At 36.4% G+C, this 20,243-nt stretch overlaps 1 protein-coding gene across 4 annotated transcripts in view; it reads left to right on the forward strand.

The window, feature by feature from the left end:
* Positions 1–20,243, forward strand: part of DOCK7 (dedicator of cytokinesis 7) — a 319,752-nt gene that overhangs the window by 100,975 nt on the left and 198,534 nt on the right. For all 4 annotated transcript variants that reach the window (XM_058303469.2, XM_058303470.2, XM_058303471.2 and 1 more), the window contains exons 11-12: positions 3,855–4,020; positions 12,510–12,652. In XM_058303469.2, the coding sequence (XP_058159452.1) occupies positions 3,855–4,020; positions 12,510–12,652 (309 nt within the window). The remainder of the gene's footprint in view (positions 1–3,854; positions 4,021–12,509; positions 12,653–20,243) is intronic.

Below are 20,243 nucleotides of genomic sequence, written 5' to 3' on the forward strand. Positions count from 1 at the left end.
AGAATTTCAGTGCTAGTTCATGTTTTCTATTGGTCTTCCTACTTGCTTCCCATTTTCTTTCTTTTTTTTTTAAAGATTTATTTTTTACTTATTTCTCTCCCCTTCTCCCCCCTCAGTTGTCTGCTTTCTGTGTCCATTTGCTTTGTTTTCTTCTGTGACCGCTTCTATCCTTATCAGTGGCACCGGGAATCTGTGTTTCTTTTTGTTGCGTTATCCTGTTGTGTCAGCTCTCTGTGTGTGCGGCACCATTCTTGGGCAGGCTTCACTTCCTTTCACGCTGGGCGGCTCTCCTTACGGGGCACACTCCTTGAACGTGGGGCTCCCCTACATGGGGGACACCCTTGTGTGGCACGGCAATCCTTGCACGCATCAGCACTGAGCATGGGCCAGCTTCACACGGGTCAAGGAGGTCTGGGGTTTGAACTGTGGACCTCCCATGTGGTAGGCGGACGCCCTATCCATTGGGCCAAGTCTGCTTCCCCATTGGGTCAAGTCCACTTCCCCCTATTTTCTTTATTTACTTTGATGTGTCATATGTTCTGCTATTCTTTAAAATCTCCCCATCCCAAAAGTAATTGATTATTTTTCCTTTGTTTTTTTTCTTTTTCTTTTTCTTTTTAAAGATTTATTTATTTCTCTCCCCTTCCCCAACCCCCATTGTCTGCTCTCTGTGTCGATTTGCTGTGTGTTCTTCAGTGTCTACTTGCATTCTTGTCAGGTGGCACCAGGAATCTGTGTCTCTTTTTGTTGTGTCATCTTGTGTAAATTCTCTGTGTGTGGTGCCACTCCTGGGTGGGCTGCGCTTTTCACGTGGGGCACCTTTCCTTGTGGGGTGCACTCCTTGCGAGTGGGGCATCCCTTTGCGGGGGACACCTCTGCATGGCACAGCACTCCTTGTGCGCAGCAGCACTGTGTGTGGGCCAGCTCACCACATGGACCAGGAGGCCCTGGATATCAAACCCTGGACTTACTATATGGTAGGCAGATACTCTTATCAGTTGAGCCACATTCGCTTCCCTGATTTTTTTCCCCTTTGTTCTTGACGTTTTCGATTACATAACAGTTGCATTGAAAATACAGGGGATTCGCATATACCCCATCCCCTCTCCTTCTTATATTTTCTCCTGTTAATAATAATTTTCATTAGTGTGATACATTTGGTACAATTGATGAACAAATCTTGAAGCATTTCTATTAATCATGGTATATAGCTTACATTATGGTTTACATTTTGCACCACACAATTTTATAGGTTTTGACAGAGTGTATCATGGCCTGTATCCATCATTGCATTATCATTTTGTATTAGTCATCCAAAGGGGTGCTCATGCAAAATACTAGAAATCTGCTGGCCATTATAAAGGGCATTTATTTGGGGTAGGAGCTTACAGTTGCCAGGCCATAAAGCATAGGTTACTTCCCTTACCGAAGTCTATTTCCACATTTTGGTGCAAGATGGCTGCTGACATCTGCCAGGGTTCAGGCTTCTTGGGTTCCTCTCTTCCAGGTCTTTCTCCTCTCTGGCCTCAGATCCTCTGTTTTCTCCTCAAGGTCAGCTGTAGACTATGAGGTGCTCTAGGCTTTGCCTCTTTCCACAAGGTCAGCTGTAGACTATCAGGTGAATGGCTCTTGCTCTCTCACTGGGGTTTTTGCTGTGTCTAAGGAGCTGTTTCTATTCCTCTGTGTTCTCCTCCTGGCTCAGGTCCTTTCTTCCTGGGGCTTGCTTCTCTCTCCTCTGTGAGCTTACTTCCTGGGGCTCCAGTTTAAGGCTTCAGCATAAAACGCCAAAATCAAAAACCCCCAACTCTGTCCTTTGCCGAGTCTTTTATCTGTGAGTAGTGCCCTAATAATGTGGCCCAATCAAAGCCCTAATCATAACTTAATCATGCCCAGGTACAGACCAAATTACAACCATAATCCAATATCTGTTTTTGGAATTCATAACCATATCAAGCTGCTACACATGTAGAACAATTACAGTGTCCCAAAATGTCCCATGTTTCACCTATTCTTCCCTCTCTCTCCCCTCAGAACTGCTGGTGATGACTGTCTTTATATCAGTGCTACAAGTTCTTTCATTACTAGAATAATAAGACTATGTTGTTCCATAGTTGATTTCTCCCCTTATGTTTGAGGATTTGGGGATGGTGATGCTAACTCTGCTGCTGATTGAGAAGGCATTTAGATCCCATGGGACAGGCGGATGGACCTGTCTTACTTGTGGTTGTAGATACTGTTTTATGGGATGGGCGTTGCCCATCATCACTTTAAAAAAAAAAAAGATTTATTTATTTATTCCCACCCCCCCCTCCATTGTCTGCTCTCTGTGTCCATTTGCTGTGTGTTCTTCTGTGTCTGCTTGTATTCTCCTTAGGCAACACTGGGAACCAATCTTGGGACCTTCCGGAGTGGGAGAGAGGTGATCATTCTCTTGCACCACCTCAGCTTCCTGGTCTGCTGCGTCTCTTATTGTCTCTCTTCTATGTCTCTTTTTGTTGTGTCATCTTGCTGCGCCAGCTCTCTGCGTGCGCCAGAACTCCTGCATGGGCCAGCACTCCTACGCTGGGCAGCACTCCGCATGGGCCCGCTCACCACTTGGGCCAGCTTGTCTTCACCAGTAGGCCCTAGGAATCAAACCCTGGACCTCCTATGTGGTGGGCGGGAGCCCAATTGTTTGAGCCACATCCGCTTTCCCATCATCATTCTTTTGTTCGTTATACTGGGTGAGTCCAATGAACTGGAGAGTAGGTGTTGCCTGCAACTCTGCTGAGATTCAGGGCTCAACCAGCATATGACAAACCAAAAATTTAAACTCTGGGACATGTATTTAATGGGTGTAGTGGAGAAAACTAATTTAATTCAGTTTAATGCAAATAATTAAATTTTCTTGTATTTACAAAATAGTGATATGGAGTGGACCTAACAGAACTATTCTAGGCCTCTGTCTGGTGAGAAATGATGAAGGTATATGGTAAAAATAGAAAATACAATCTCTGCTTTGTCATCAGTTTACTAATTTATGCAATTTGGATAAACTTAGGGAAAAATTGATGACCAATTATTATATTCTAGACACACAGAGTTAGTTACAAGAATAACAAGTAACCCTTGGCATTTTGAATCCAAGTTTTCACACTTGAAATAGCTAGGAGGCATATGCTTGAAGAATACTAGACAAGCCACCAAAATCTAGAAAATGTTTTTCCTTCTACTTGTCTGAGCTCCAGTTCAAGGTAAATTTGAGCACATGGTACTACTCTCTGAATCCTTAGAGATGCATGTCTCTCAGATATCTTCCAGAGATGCATGTACTCTTTGGATTACAAATCTTTTTTTCTAGGGATTAATCCTCTTAGAATACTTTTTCCTTTGCTCCATTTATTGTAACTTTGTTTATAATTGGCCCATTTGTGTCCCCCCCCCCCCCAAGGTTACCATAAGTTTGGAATTATTTCATACTGCTGCAACTGCCTCAATCTTTTTCAGTGAAACAAAATTCTACAAGTCACAGCCTAGAGTATTTTAGTAGTTAGCACTTGCTAAGATGGCTTACTTCGTTTTTCTATATTAATACTCGTAATTCAGAAACAAATTTGGCACTTATTCTCCTCTTTTTTTCTCCCAAGATGATATAGTCACAATTTTAAAGACTTAACTTTATTCATGCATTTGTTCAATGAGTTGAAGTTGTTCAATGGTTCAATTTATAGTGTTTATCTCTGAATAGTACAGGTTGCTTTTCCATCTTTGCTGAGAATCGGGAATTGTTAATCTGTCCCTTTATGTAGTATTAAATAACCTTTAATTGATTTCTTTTGAGCATAATAATAAGTGTGTAAAGTTCTGTTTTGTAGAACAAGGAAAAACTGGAGAAGCTGAAAAGTCAAGCAGATCAGTTCTGCCAAAGACTTGGGAAATACCGCATGCCTTTTGCTTGGACTGCAATCCATTTAATGAATATTGTTAGCAGTGCTGGGAGTTTGGAAAGAGATACTACAGAAGTAGAAATCAGCACTGGAGGTAATAGTGTTTTATATAAAATAATTATGTGTATAATAGTATTCCTTTTCTTGTTTTATTTGTTGATTTTGCAATGTGATGAGGCATAAAATGGGGTTCCTTCTTTTGCCTTTTACTATTTAAAAAGTGTTCAATTCAGTATTTTTTCAGTATGTTCACAGGGTTATATAACCATCACCACCGTCTAACCTTAGTACATTTTCGTACTCATTGGATAATCACTCCCTGTTCCCTTCTAATCTTCCACATTCATTCCTACCATACCACTAGTCTACTTTCTGTTTCCTTAGATTTGCCTATGCCATACATTTCATATACCTGGAATCATACTATATGTGGTCTTTTGTGATTGGCTTCTTTCATTTAGCACAATGTTTCCAATGTGCATGCATGTTGTAACATGCATTAATATATTATTTATTTTATTGCAAAATCATATTCCATTGTGTAGATATATCAAATTTTATTCATGAATTTAAAATGATTAATGGACCTTTGGCTTATTTCTACTTTTTGGCTTACACATGAATAATGCTGCTATGAACCTTCATTTACAAGTTTTTTTCTTTTTTTGTTTTTTTAGGAGGTACTGGGGATTGAACCCATGACCTTATACATGGGAAGTAGGCGCTCAACCACTGAGTTTCATCCATTTCCCAATGAGAGTTGGTTTTTAAATTTTTGTTTGTTTTGTTTTTGGAGGTACCGGGGATTAAGTCCTGCACTTTGTATGTGGGAAGCAGGCATTCAACCACTTGAGCTACATCTGCTCCCCAATGTACCTGCCTTTGAGTGGACATATGTATTCATTTCTCATATATGTAGGAGTTGAATTGCTAGGTTATTGGGTATATCTTATATTTAACTTTTTGAGGAATTGCTAGATTGTTTTCTAAAGCAGCTGCACCATTTTAAAATCCCACTGTTAATGTATAAGCATTCCAGTTTTTCCACATCCTTGAAAACACTCTTTTTTATTAAAGCCATCCTAGTATGTGTGAATCAATATCTCATTTTGGTTTTGATTTGCCTTGCAAGGTCTCTGGTTAAAACTACAATGTTGGGAATGTTCTTTGGGCACATGTCAGGGGAGGGTTACTGGTACAGGGTGTCGGATGTAGGGGGATATATGGGATAGATTGCACCTGGGGCATGCTTCTATAGAATATGTAAGTGTTCATCTTGTCATAGTGTGTTATCTCAGTGGGTGGAGACCCACACAATAAACAAGAAAGTAATAAACTCCCATCCTGGGGTATCCTGCTATTTTCTGTTCAGAGGGACAAAAATCCCTTGAGTACATAGGCAATGCCTAATAATGGAAAATAGACTGGGGCCAGGTGGGGGATGGAATAAATAAATAAATAAATCTTTTTTTTTTTTAAGATTTATTTTATTTATTTATTTCTCTTCCCGGTTGTCTGTTCTCTGGTCTATTTGCTGCGTCGTCTTCTTTGTCCGCTTCTGTTGTTGTCAGTGGCATGGGAATCTGTGTTTCTTTTTGTTGCGTCATCTTGTTGTGTCAGCTCTCCGTGTGTGTGGCACCATTCCTGGGCAGGCTGCACTTTCTTTCGCGCTAGGCGGCCCTCCTTACGGGGCGCACTCCTTGCGCGTGGGGCTCCCCTGTGTGGAGACACCCCTGCATGGCAGGGCACTCCTTGCGCGCATCAGCCCTGTGCATGGGCCAGCTCCACACAGGTCAAGGAGGCCCGGGGTTTGAACCATGGACCTCCCATGTGGTAGGCGGACGCCCTATCCATTGGGCCAAGTCCGCTTCCCATTGGGCATTTTTAGGGCATTAGAATTGTTCTGTAGTATCTTAGAATAATGGATACAGGCCATTTTAAATTTCATCAAACCTGTAAAAGTGTATGGTCCAAATGTAAACCATAATGTGAGCCATTGACCATGATTAATAGCAGTGCTTCCGTATTTGTACATCAGTTGCAACAAATGTACCATCCACATGTAAAATGTTATTAATAAGGGATAGTGGGAAAGGGGGAGGGTGTTGGGTATATGAGAATCTCCTGTATTTTGTATATGATTTTTCTTTAACCCAAAGTTTCTTTGAAGATAAAATGAAAAAAACCACGTTGCTGGGGGAATAGATGGAAGAAACTGTCACTGTACATACAAGACAACAGATCTTACAGTAATGAAAGACATAATGTCTAAAAATTTTTTTTATTATTTCAGAATTTTAAAATCTCTTATTTGTTATTTTAAAAACAGTTATTTATTTTCTTATTAATTTTATTTTGTTATTTTGTTGCTTCGATTTTGGAGAGGTTTTGCATCACAGAAGGGTCACAGCTGTGCCTGGGGAGAATCACTGGTGTAGGGTGTCAGCCTTGGGGGAAAGTGTAGTGAGGGATGCACCTGGGGCATGTCTCTAAGGCATATGAATATGTGCAGGTATTCACGGGGCGTTGTCTTGGTGGGTGGAGACCTATATAATAACTGAAAGAATATGGAATTCCCATCCTGGGGAGTACTGCTACATTCTCTGACAGAACAGCAAGAATACCCTGAGTACAGGTCCAGTGCCTGGTGAAGGAAGACAGACCATTATGCCAGGCCCTTGATAATGATGGTGTTTTTTGGGTAAAGATTTATTTATTTATTTATTTATTTTTTCTCTCCTCTTTCCCCCCGCCCCCGCCCCCACCCCAGTTGTCTGTTCTCTGTGTCCATTTGCTGCTTGTTCTTTGTCTGCTTCTGCTGTTGTCAGTGGCACAGGAATCTGTGTTTCTTTTTGTTACGTCATCTTGTTTTGTCAGCTCTCTGTGTGTGTGGCGCCATTCCTGGGCATGCTGAACTTTCTTTTATGCTGGGCAGCTCTCCTTTTGGGGTGCATTCCTTGCGCATGGGGCTCCCCTACACGGGACACCCCTGCGTGGCACGGCACTCCTTGCGCGCATTAGCACGTCGCATGGGCCAGCTCCACACGGCTCAAGGATGCCCGAGGTTTGAACCGCGGACCTCCCATGTGGTAGGCGGGCACCCTAACCACTGGGCCAAGTCTGCTTCCCGATAATGATGTTTTGACTTATGAACCTTTTCTTGTACAGTTGAAACTTAGTCCAATATTATATACTGCCTAAGAGTTACCTCCCAAAAACCTCCTTGTTGCTTAAATGTGGCCTCTAAGTCAAACTCAACATATAAATGGGATCCAAGTGCCAATGAGCAGTGCATCTGGAAAAAGACCTTTATCTAAAGGTGGAAATATTAAATATAAATGAGTTTTTATTGCTAAGAGATTTCAAAATGAGTAAGGAGTCATTCCAGAAGTTATACTTATGCATGTCTCAGCAAGCTCTCACTGACTTCCACAGTAAATAGTGCCTCAAACAGTGGAACTCCTGAGGGTTCTAGAGACATCCAGACACTATGAGTGGGGCAGACAAGCTCAGGAATGCAGCACCCTGTCAGTGGGCCTTATATTAGAATTTATTCTCCCCATTGTAACAGAGTTAGACTCATTTATAGTTTCCCTACACGACTCTTCTGCTCCTTTTATCTGAATCTGTAGTTAGCACTGTATTTGTTAAATATATGTCCCAGAGACTTAAATCTCTGTTTTTTTTATGTGCCAATTGGGCCTTGGGCCCTGAATCTCAGAAGAGTTGCAACAGCTGCTCTCCAGTTCATTGGATTCACCCAGGGCAACCAACAAGGAAGGAGATGATGAAAGACAGTGACCATCCCAAGAAGCAGTGTCTGCAATGGCAAGCAAGATAGTTCCATCCATCTGCCCCATAGGATGTAAGCTCCCTCTCAAAAACAGAGTAGGGATCACCATGCCAAAATCCTCAAGATTGGGGAATGAACAGTGAACTAAAGTAGACTTATTATTATTCTATTATAGACTTATTATTATTCTAGCAGTGGAAGAACTTATATAATTAATAAAAAGACAGTGGCCGCCAGAGGTTCTGAGGGGAGGGAAAGGGAAGAATAGGTGGAATATGGGGCATTTTTGGGACATTGGAATTGTCCTGCATGATATTGCAGTGGTGGATATAGCCTATTATATATTTTCTCATAACCTACAAAATTGTGTGGGACAGAGTGTATAGTATAATGTTAACTATAGTCTACGGTTAGTAGCAGGTCTTCAATATTTGTTCTTCAGTTATAACAAATGTACCACATTTAGTTTTTATGTAATCTATGTAATATTTATGTAATCTAAATCATCTTTAAAAATAAAAAAAAAATGTAAAAGATAAAACATTATATCCTAAAAAAAGAAAAGAAATATGATTTGCAAATATTTTTCCTCCTTTTTTTTTTTAGTTATTTTGGTTATAAGCAACAAAGTTTTTGATTTTTTGGGGGGGTGGTGGTTTCCAGAATTCTATTAAAATGAGGCAGCTCAATCTCGCATCGTTAGTCATTACATACTTCAGATGGGCTTATGGAAGTGAAAATTCAGAAGTAGTTTAATCTTGTGTTTTTCTTTTAATCAAGTCCATTTTATCTCTGTTTTCTTTTATTGCTTGTGCTTTTGTTGTCATATTTAAGAATGTAGGGTCAAATCCAGGGTAAAGAAGATTTTCTATGTTTTATTCTAAGAATTTATAATTTTAACACTTCCTTTTAAAGCTATATCCATTTTAGCTAATCTTTTATATGGTATTAGTTGGGAATCCACTTTCATTCTTTCGCATGTGGCTATTCAATTGTCCCAGTACCATTTATTGAAAAGACTGTTCTTTCCGCATTGAATTGTTTTGGCCCCTCTGTTGAAAATCATTTGACCAGAGATGTATGAGTAGATTTTTGCACTTTGAATTCTATTCCATTGGTAAGTTGTCTATCCTTATGCCATTACTACACTATTTTGATTACTGTAGCTTTGTGATAAATTATGAAATTAGAATGTGTAAATTCTCCAATTTTGCTTTTCTATGTTCAAGATTGTTATGGCTACTCTGGGTCTTTCACATTGTCTTAGGAATTTTAGAATTAGTTGTCAGTTCCTACACAAATGCAGTTGGGATTGTGAGAGGAATTGCATTGAATTTGGAAATTATTTTGAGGAGTATTGCCATCTTAACAATATACGTCTTTTTTTTTTGGTGGTACCAGGACCTCATATGTCAGAAACCAGCACTCAGCCATTTAGCCATATTGGGCTCTCCAGTATAAGTCTCCTAATTCCCGAACGTGGTTTTCCCCCCCATGTATTTAGATCCTTTTAAGTTTCTTCAAGGAATTTTCTGTAGTTTTCAATGTATGACTCCTACACTTCTTTTGTTAAATTTATACCGAAGTATTTTATTGTATTCTGATGTTATTGTAAATAGAATAGTTTTCTTAATTTCATTTTTGGAATGTTCATTTCAAGTGTGTGTAAATATAATTGACTTTTATAAATTGGTTTTGTGCCCTGTACAAAACTCAGTTGAACTCAGTTATTAATTCCAGTTGTTTTGTTTGTGTGTGTGTGTGTGTGGCTTCTTTTCAATTTTCTACATATGAGACCACGTCATCTACAAATACAAGTAGTTTTTTTTTTCCAATTTGGATGCCTTTCATTTCTTTCTCTTTTCTTATAACTTTGACTTGCAGCTCCTGGTAAAATGTTACATAGAATGGTGAGAGTAGATTTCCAGTGTCTTGTTTCTGACCTTCGGAAGAGAGCATTTAGCCTGTCATCAACAAGTATGATGTTAGCTATGGATTTTTCATAGATATACCTTATCAGGTTAAGGAAAATTTTTTCTTCCTTATTTCTTGAGGGTTTAAAAAAATTTTTTTTATCATGAAAGGATGTTGGAAATTTTTTCCTGCATCTCTTTTTTTTTTAATTTAAAGATTTATTTATTTAGTTTCCCCCCTTCCCATTTTCCTGTCCTCCTGTTTTTTGCTGTCTGTGGTGTCTTCTCTTCTCATTTTCTCTCCTCTAGGATTCTCCCGGATTCGATCCTAGGGACCTGTGATGTGGAGGAAGATTCCTTGTCAATTGCGCTGCCCCAGTTCCTGGCTTCTACTCTGCCTCACCTTGACTCTCCCCTTGACTCTCTTTTGATGCTTCATCATCTTGCTGCGTGACTCACTTGTGTGGGCACGCACACTCACCACGTGGGCACTTGTGCTTACCATGCGGGCACTTGTGCAGACACTGGCTTGCCACGCGGGCAAGCTTTCTCTTCTTCTTTTTTATCCATAGGACCTAGGGATTGAACCCGGGTCTCCCATATCATAGGTGGAAGCTTTATTACTTGAGCCACGTCTACTTCACCCTGCAACTCTTGAGATTATTTGTATAGCTTTTATCTTGTATTCTTATTTAGTATGACATTTTACACTAATTAATTGATTTTTGGATGTTAAACCAATCTTAATATTCCTTGGATAAATCCCACTTGGTCATGTATATCTTTTTTATGTGTTGCATGAGCTACTTGCTAGAATTTTTTTAAAAAGGATTTCTGTGTGTGTATTCATAGGGGATATTGGTCTGACGTTTTTCTTTTTTATGATGTCTTTGTCATTTTTTTTTTTAATCAGGTTAATATTGACCTCATAGAATTTGTTGAGAAGTGTTTCTTCTTTGTGTTTTTGTGAAAGATTATATTATTCTTTGAATGTTTTGGAAGAATTCACCAATGAAGCTGTCTTGTCCTGTTCTTTTCTTTGTGCTGAGTTTTTTCATTACTAGTCAGATATCCTTACTTTATGGGTCCGTTTAGATTCTCTCTTTCTTCTTGAGTCAGTTTTAGTACTTTGTATCTTTCTAGGAATTTGTCCATTTCATCTAAATTTTCTAATTTTTGGCCTAAAGTTCTTTGTAGAAAGTATTCCTTTATAATCTCTTTTATATCTGAAAAATCCATAGTGATGCCCCCTTTTCCATTCCTGATTTTAATAATTTGAATCATTTGTATATTTTTCCCTTATCAATTTTGCTAAAGTTTTGTCAATTTTATTTTTCCTTTGAGAGAAGTAATTTTGTTATTTTAATCTCTATTGTTTTTCTAGTTCCTTTCATTTATTTCCTCTGTTCTGTAGTCTTTTTTCATCTTTAAGCAACCAGTCACTCAACTGACCCCCCCTACCCACTAGATTTGCCCCCTCAGAGTCTTGGGCTCAGAATATTTCCTTACCTGGAGGCTAGGCATTGAACCTGTGGCATGACCTAGATTTTCCTTTCATATTGGGGTAATTTTTCCCCATTTAGAGTATTCAGTGAATTTCCATGTATTGCTTAATCATATTTATCATGTGGCACCTAGCTAATCCTACCAGTATATCTGTTCCCTGAGGGACACTTGACATGAGAGGGGGTGTAAAGACCATCACCCTCAGTTGGATTTAGGGAGGAACCCATCGGCTCTGGGAGACTGATGCTCATACTGAAGCTGGCCTTGTTCTATCTATTCTCTATGTGAATAAACTTTGTTCTAGCCAGTGTGTGTGTGATGTCTTCTTTGGAGAATTTGGTACTGCAGTATCATGGAATGGTCAGAAGTGTTTAGATTTCTCCTCTATAATCTTTGCCATCCTTTACACAGTAGGGTTTTCTCCTTTGGGATTAGTAACTTGCTTACTTGCTAGAATCTTCTGCTTGTTTTGGATTTCGTTTGCTTGTCTTTTTCTACCTTCTCAAGGTGGGTGGTTAAGTTAATTTGTGATCTTAATTTTAAAATATAGGCATTTATAGCTATAAGTTTCCCTTTGAGCTCTGTTTTAGCTGTATCCCATAAGTTTTGGAATGTTGTGTTTTGTTTTTAGTAATCTTAAAGTATTTTCCAGTTTCTCTTTGGTTTCCTCTTTGGTCCATTGGTAATTTAGGAGTGTGCTTTTTAACTTCCACTTATTTGTGAAGTTCCAAATTTTCTTATTAGTAATTTTGTAGTTTAATTCCATTGTTTCAGAAAACGTACTTTTTATGATTTTAATCCTTTCAAATGTATGTATCATGTTTTATGGCTTAGCAAATGGTCTGTCCTGGAGAATGTTCTAGGGGCACTTGAGAAAGAATATATATTCTGCTGCTATTGAGTAGAGTGTTCTACAGATATCTGTTTGGTCTAGTTTTTAAATAATCTTGTTCAAGTCTTCTATTTCCTTGTTAATCCTTTCCCTACTTGTTCTATTGATATTAAATAAGATAGTTATCTTGCAAAGATCTTAAAATTATCTTTCAATCTTAAGTGCTCAAGACTCAGTGAGAGACCATTATATGGTGATTAAATTTCTAATTTGAAAATTTCCTAGTAAACACATAGTTCATAACCTATCTTTGGTCATATAAATAGATGTTTAGGGATTTTCTTATTTTTAAACTGAACCAGAAGATTTAGTTGTAGTGCTTCATTACTGATCACTCCGTAAGTAAATTGTTCCATTATAATCAGTATGCTGATTCAATAATTTTCAATTTTACTGGATTCTTTCCTGTATATGGAAAGGTGGTTTTTAAAACAAATTTTAATTATGAAAATCATTCTCTTATTTTTTCTCCTTGATAGAACGAAAAGGATCCTGGTCAGAAAGGAGAAATTCTAGTATTGTTGGCAGACGATCTCTTGAAAGGACAACAAGTGGAGATGATGCTTGTAATTTGACCAGCTTTCGACCGGCTACTCTTACAGTGACAAATTTTTTTAAGCAGGTATTGTTCTGTCATATAGGAATTCTGGGTGGATGTTTTTATATAAAATTTTTTCTGTTTCATAAAAATAATTACCTGTACTTAGTGATTGTGATTTCAGGAAATGAAAAAAAAAAAACTTTAAGAATGGAAAGGATTATACTCAAACATATATATTTGTATAATACCTATTGTACTATTATATTTATTTAGATATTGACATTGACTAAAATATCAAAATCAGCTCTTTATATCTACATATTTCTCAGTTGTAATATTGAAACTTTTCTTAAGAACTAACGAGTTATGAAATTTCTTAGGAATGTGTTGTCACATCTGTCTTCTACCATAACTTTTCTAGTCTAAACTACCATAGTCATGCTATATAGAATAGAACTTTTGGATGCTTGTGGGCCATTGTTGTGCTAACGTGAATTCAACATTATTTTTAGAGGTGGATTTATTGTCCAAGAGGTTCTCAAAGATATTTTATTCTTTGGAATTTTTTTTCCTCTTTCTCAAATCATGAGTTAAATCTGTATTTTTCAAATGCAGGTACTAATCTATTACTGGTAATCAGATTCCTAGATAACACTCAGCATTAAAATAACTAATTGAAGAGAAGAAAATAATCATGCATTTTACATGGTGAAGGTAGTGTTTGAGTGAGCCTTTTTTTCCCCCAGCTTTTTTTGTTGTTTGTTTGTGTGGAGTTATGTATATATGTGCATACTGGATTGAGATGTAAAATAGATTTTGTTCTGTGAATCAAGATCAGAAACTTTTGAACGTGTCATACGTAAGCAGATGACAAAAACTATATAAAAATGGGAGAGAACTTGTATTAGTGTGACAAACTAGCGAAGGTTATATCCATGTGTTTTGGATCAGAAATGACAGTAAATTCAAGACTTTTTTTTAGTACCTCTGCCCACTTATTTCTTTAGATAGTTATCACTTGCTTTATTTTCCATGTCAGTTTCTTCAGTTGGATTATGTATGGTCAACCCATGGCCCATCCTACCCTTAACCCTTGGCCTTTCCAATTGTAAAATGTTTGTAGGTAAGGATTTCATTCTCTTATTTAAAGTAACACTCACTGATTTTTCCCAGGAGGAGTAATTTTGAGAAAATTCTGTCATTTCTGCTACTGTTTCTACAGCTCTCTATTTCTTCAGACTGCTGTACCACTAAATTTGTATCATAAATGTCAATAAAAAAACCTTCTAACCACTTGTCAATTCACCCAACCACCCATTTATCTGATAAATATTTTTTGAGCACTCACCATGTACCAGGCAGTGTTGAAGGCAGGCAATGGGAAACTAGCACAAAGTGATTGTGAATACTTAAAAATAAATGCTTGCTGGGAACATGGTGTAATGGAAAGCATCTGCACTAGTTTGTAAAATTTTATACTTTTTTCACCATGAGTGTTACTACTTTTTTAAGTATTTTTAAATGGTTAGCTAAGGAAACATTAGGCAAATGCAAATTAAATAAAAAGCAAAGATCACAATTTTGAAAAAGTAAAATTCAAGGCACAAATTTCTCCTAAATGAGACAGAAATTGATGGAAGATTACTTCTTTCAGTGAGATATAATAATCATGAGTGTTTACATACAGATATAAAATGTGTCAGTTCAGAATTATTGCTGCCTGGGGGTAAGCCTGGATTATTTGAGGAAATGTAAGGCTGAGGTAGCTTGAGTCACAGGAAATGAAATAGAAGATGAAATGAGAGATGTAAAAGGGGAAAGGGATCAGATTGTATAGATATGTGAACAGAAAATCTTCAAAAGAAGAAAAAGAAATTATAATAAACATGAAAAATGTCCAGCACACTGAAAGAAATGCTGTACTAAAACTTGCTTTTCCTTATTAAATTATCAAAAATTTTACAGAGAATAATAATCAGTGATAGTGAAGCTACAATGAAACAGGACTTTTTTTAAAATAAAAATTTTTTAATAGGGAAGTATGTTTTCAGAAAAATCATGCGAAGTTCCCATATAGCTCCCTTATTATTAACGCTTGCATAAATGTGATACTGTGCTACATTTGATGAAAGAATATTGTTAAAATTAACTATAGCCCATGGCTTATGTTAGGGTTCACTGATTGTGTTGTACAGTCCCATCAAAGAAAAGTCCAGGCATAGATGCTTTACATGTAAATTTCACCAAAAATTCCAAGAAAAATTAACACCAAATCTGTCAAACTCTTCCAAAAAAATTGAAGAGGGTAGGTACTCCCTAACTCGTGCTCTGTGGCCAACATCTCCCTAATCCCAAGGCTAGGTACAGATACTGCAAAAAAGAAAATTACAGATCAGTATTCCTTACGAATATAGATGCAAAAATCCTCAAAAAATGAGTAGCAAATAAAATCTAAGCAGATTAAAAGAATTATACACCTCGTTTAAGTGGGTTTTTTTCCAATTATGCAAGGATGGTTCGACATTAATATATTACATTAATAACGTCAAAGAAAAATTAGATCATGTCAGTTAATGCATGAAAGCCATTTGAGAAATCCAGTATCCCTTTTCATTAAATACACTCAGAAAACCAGGAACAGAAGAAAATCTCGTTAACATTATAAAGAGCTTTCTGTCTAAGATCAGGAAGAAGACAAATATGCCCACTACACCACTGTTATTTATCATTGTACTATAAGTCCTAGCCAAAGGAATTAGGCAAGAAAATGATATAATAAAAACCATCCAAATTTGAAAGGAAGAAGTAAACTTTTGCTATTTGCAGATTACAAGATCCTATATATGAAGCAACCTGAAAAATCTACAACAAAGCTATTAGAGCTAATAAACTAATTCAGCAAAGGGGCAGAACTCAAGATCAAGATGCAAAAATCAGTAGTGTTTCTATACACTAATAATAACAACATGAAGAGAAAAATCAAGAAAAAAATATATAACTAAAAGATCCAAATATCTAGGAATAGACCTAACCAATGATGTAAATGACTTGTATACAGAAAACTACAAAGCATTGCTAAAAGAAATCAAAGACTTATCCCAGCCTACAGCTGATATTAGAAGAAGCTGGGACCACGAGCCTTAAGAAGAAGAGGAAGGCTGAACGTTGGCAGCCATCTTGCTCCAACACATGTGAACAGACTTTGGTGAGGAAAGTAACTTATGCTTTATGGCTTGTTAATTGTAAACTTCTACCCCAAATAAATACCCTTTACAAAAGCCAAAAAATATCAAAGAAAACCTAAATAAATAAAAGGGCACTCTGTATTCATGGATTAGAAGACTGAATATTGTTATCACTACAAGTTATTAAAAAATTCAGTGCAATTCCAATCAAAATTCCAACAGCCTTCCTTACAGAAATGGAAAAGTAAGACATCAAATTTATATGGAACGGTAGGGGGCCATTACATGCTAGTTACTGGTTTGTTGAAATCTTGTCTTTCTTCTTTAGTTAGTATTGGTATTTTGTGACTTTCTAGGAATTGGTTTCTTCTAGATTGTCTAATTTGTTGTTATACAAATGTATATAGTATCCTCTTATAATCATTTTTATTTCTGTGGAATTGGTAGTAATGGTCCGCCTTTCATTTCTTTATCTTTTTTTTTTAGATTAAAGACAATTGGTGATTTACAGAACAATTATGCAGAAATTACAGGATTCCAATATACCAACCTGTTGTTTACACCTTGCATTGGCATGGTACATTTGTTACAATTGATGCAAACACACTTTTATAATTTACAGTTGACTTAGTGTTCACTTTTTTTTTTATGTAGTTCCATGAACTTTTTACAAGTTTAATTTTAGTATCATATATACAACTTAAAACTTCCCCTTTTAACCACATCGAAGTATACAATTCAGTCATAATTATGTTCACGGTGCTATGCTACCCTCACTACCACCCATTACCTGAACTTTTCCATCATCCCACATAGAAACTCTGAACCAATTAAGTATTAACTCCCCATCCTCCCTTTTCAGCTCCTGGCAACCTGTATTCTGGGTTATGACTCTATGAATTTCCTATTCTAATTATTTCATATCAGTGAGATCATATAATATTTTTCCTTTTTTATGGCTTCACTCAACCTGATGTCTTCTGAGTTCCTGCATGTTGTTGCATATATCAGAACTTCATTCCTGAATAATATTCCATTTTGTGTATGTGCTACCTTTTGTTCATTCATTGGTTGATGGACACTTGGGTTGCTTCTATCTTTTGGCAATTGTGAATAATGCCACTATGAACATTGGTGTGCATATATCTGTTCGTGTTGCTTCTTTCAATTCTTTTGGATATACACCTTGTGGGACTGCCAGATCATATGACAATGTTAGGTTTAGCTTCCTGAGGAACCAACAAACTGTCCTCCACAGTGGCTGCATCATTCTGCATTCTCACCAGTAGTGAACAAGTGTTCCTATTTCTCCATATAATCTCCAACACTTGTAGTTTTTCACTTTTTTTAGTAGCCATCTAGTAGGTGTGAAGTGACATCTCATTGTAGTTTTGACTTAAATTTCCCTAATTGCTAGTGAAGCCCTTCTTTTCATGTGCTTGTAATTTTATTTCTAGTTTCACTACATTGTGATCCCAGAACATACTTTGTATTTTTTCAATATTTTAAAATGTATTAAGATTTTTTTTTTGTAGCTGAACATATGGTCTATTTTGGAAAATGTTCCATGTACACTTGAGAAGATTTTGTATTCTCCTTGTGTTGGGTGGAGTCTTGTATCTGTATCTATTAGTTCTCATTGGTTAATAGTGTTGTTCAAGTTCTCTCCTTCCTTTTTAATCTCCTCTTTGATGTATTATCCAGTATTGAATGTGATGTATTGAAATTTCTGACTATTACTGAACAATGATCTATTTCTTTCTTCCATTTTGTCAATTTTTGCTTCATATTATTTTGGGGCTCTCTTTTGAAGTGCACATGTTTATAATCATTATACATTCTTACTAGATCAGACCTTTTTGTCAATATATAATATGATTCTTTGTCTTTTGTAATATTTTTGTTGACTTAATTCTGTTCCGTCTGAAAATAATACAGCCTCACTGCTTCTCTTTTGATTCCTATTTTTAATGGAATACTGTTTTCCACTCTTATATTTGAACTTTTTGTGTTCTTTTACCTGAAGTAAATTTCTTGTAGACAGCATATAAATGGGTCATGCTTTTTCATCCAGTCTGCCAGTCTCTTCCTTGTATTTGGGGAGATTAATCCATTGACATTTAAGGTATTAATTGAGAGGAAACCATTCACTTCTGCAATTTAGGTATTTGATTTCTCTATTCCTTGTAATTTTTAAAATTTACTCCATTCTGTTGTTTTTTGTAATCATTTCTTTTTTGCAGTATATTCCCTTCTTTCCTTGCTCTTATATTTTGACTGTTTTCTTAGTGCTTACTTTGGAAAATAAAATGAATACCATAAACTGTTAACAACCTAGTATTACTATTATCAACAAGTTTCAGTAGTATACAAACTCTTTTCTCCCTTGTATTTCCTTCCACAATATGTTCTTATTATCTTAGAATATGTCTTTACATTGTATTTCCAATAACAGAGATTTATGATGTTATTTTACACATTTGCTTGTTAAGTCATATGGGACACAAAGCAGGTACAAATGAAGAGTACAAATAATGCAGAATTTTATAGTGTCCTGTGTAATTTCATTTATAGTGTTCTTTATTTCTGCTTTGACTTGGATTTATTGTGTAGTATCATTTAAGCGTGAGGGACACCCTTTAGCATTTATTGTAGGGTAGAGCTTCTGAATTTTTCCAACTTTTATTTATCTAATAATGAACTCTTTCAACTTTTTAAAATCTGTAAATGTCGTAACTTCTTCATTTTTGAAAGATAGTTTTGCTGGATGTCAAATTCTTTTCTTGGTTGACAGATTTTTTTTCCTTTCTCTTAGGACTTTAAATAAGCCATCCCACTCTCTTCTGGCCTCAGTGGTCCTTGTTGAAAAATTCAGTTAATCTTTTTTGGGCATCCCTTATATGTGTCAAGTCACTTCTGTCTTGCTGCTTTCAAAATCCTGTCTATTTTTGTAATATGTACTGTTGCAGGTCTGTTGCTTGGAGTTCGCTGATATCCTGGAGTTCGCTGATATCCTGGACATATTTATGTCTTTCATCAGATTTGGGAAGTTATTAGCCATTATTTTTTGAAAAAATTCTTTTTGGTTACTATTTCCATGGTAGATTTTAATCATTCCTTTTATTTTCAAACTACTTTTTTTGAATTTGAGTCTGTTGTAAACAGGATAATGTTGAGTTGTGCTTTTTAAATCCATTCTGTCAATATTGCTCTTTTGTTTGTAGAGTTTATGCCATTTACATTTAAAGTAACTACTGGCAATGTAGTACTTTCTTCTGCCATTTGTCTTTTTGTCTTTTTAAGTCATACCTTTGTTCACCCTTAGTTCTTTCATTAATACCTAATTTCATATTTATTTGATTTTTTGTATTGTATCCTTTTGAGTCCCTTCTTTCTATATATATATATATATATATATATAAAATATATATATATATATATACATACATTTTGTGTATATATATATATATATACATACATTTTAAAATGTATTTTCTTTGTGGTTACCATGAGGTTTAAATTTAAAAGATTAAAGCAGTAACAGTCATGTTTGGTTTTGATATCAACTTAATTTCAATAGCATACACATACACTATTCATATAGTCCTCCATCTGTCCCCTTTCTTTGTACCTGTTACAGACTGTACTAGTCAGCCAAGGGGTACTGATGCAAAACACCAAAAATCTGTTGGCTTTTATAAAGGGTATTTATTTGGGGGTAGAAGCTTACAGTTACCAAGCCATAAAGCGTAAGTTCCATCTTTCACCAAAGTCTGCTGCCATGTGTTGGAGCAAGATGGCTACCAATGTCTGCAAGGGTTGAACCTTCCTCTTCCTCTTAAGGCTCCATGGTCCCAGCTTCTTCCAGTCTCAGCTATAGGCTGGGATAAGTCTCTTCTCTCTCCTGGGGCTCATTCCTCTCTAGGCTCAGCTGCAGCTGTAGGCTATCAGGCTCATTCTCTTCCTGGGGCCCTGTCAACAGAGCTGTCTATATTCTTCTGTGTTCTTTTCCTTTGTATTTACTTTCTGGGGCTCCAGCATCAAAAACTCAAACTCTCTTCTCTGCCGTGTCATTTTCTCTGTGAGTCCCTGCTCACCAAGGGGGTGGGGACTCAACATCCTACAGATGTGGCCGAATCAAAGCCTTAATCATATTTTAATAAGTAAAAATAAAATCTCTGAATCTAATACAATCTCATATATCCAGAGGAACAGACCAGTTTACAAATATAATCCAATGTCTATTTTTGGAATTCGTAGACAATAACAAATTTACACATGCTATATCTTTATCCATTGTATGTCCAAATGTATTTATCATTACTTTTTTAGTCTTTTGCAGTTTAGAACCTGTAAGAAGTAAGAAGTGGAGTTACATACCAAAAAATACAATGCAATAGTACTGACAGTCATAATTACCAATTTGGTCACATTTATAGAAGGTCTTTCTTTTCATGCTGCTTCATTTAGCAGTCTATTGTCCTTTT

This window comes from Dasypus novemcinctus, chromosome 9 (genome assembly GCF_030445035.2).
Source record: "Dasypus novemcinctus isolate mDasNov1 chromosome 9, mDasNov1.1.hap2, whole genome shotgun sequence".
NCBI classification, from domain to species: domain Eukaryota; kingdom Metazoa; phylum Chordata; class Mammalia; order Cingulata; family Dasypodidae; genus Dasypus; species Dasypus novemcinctus.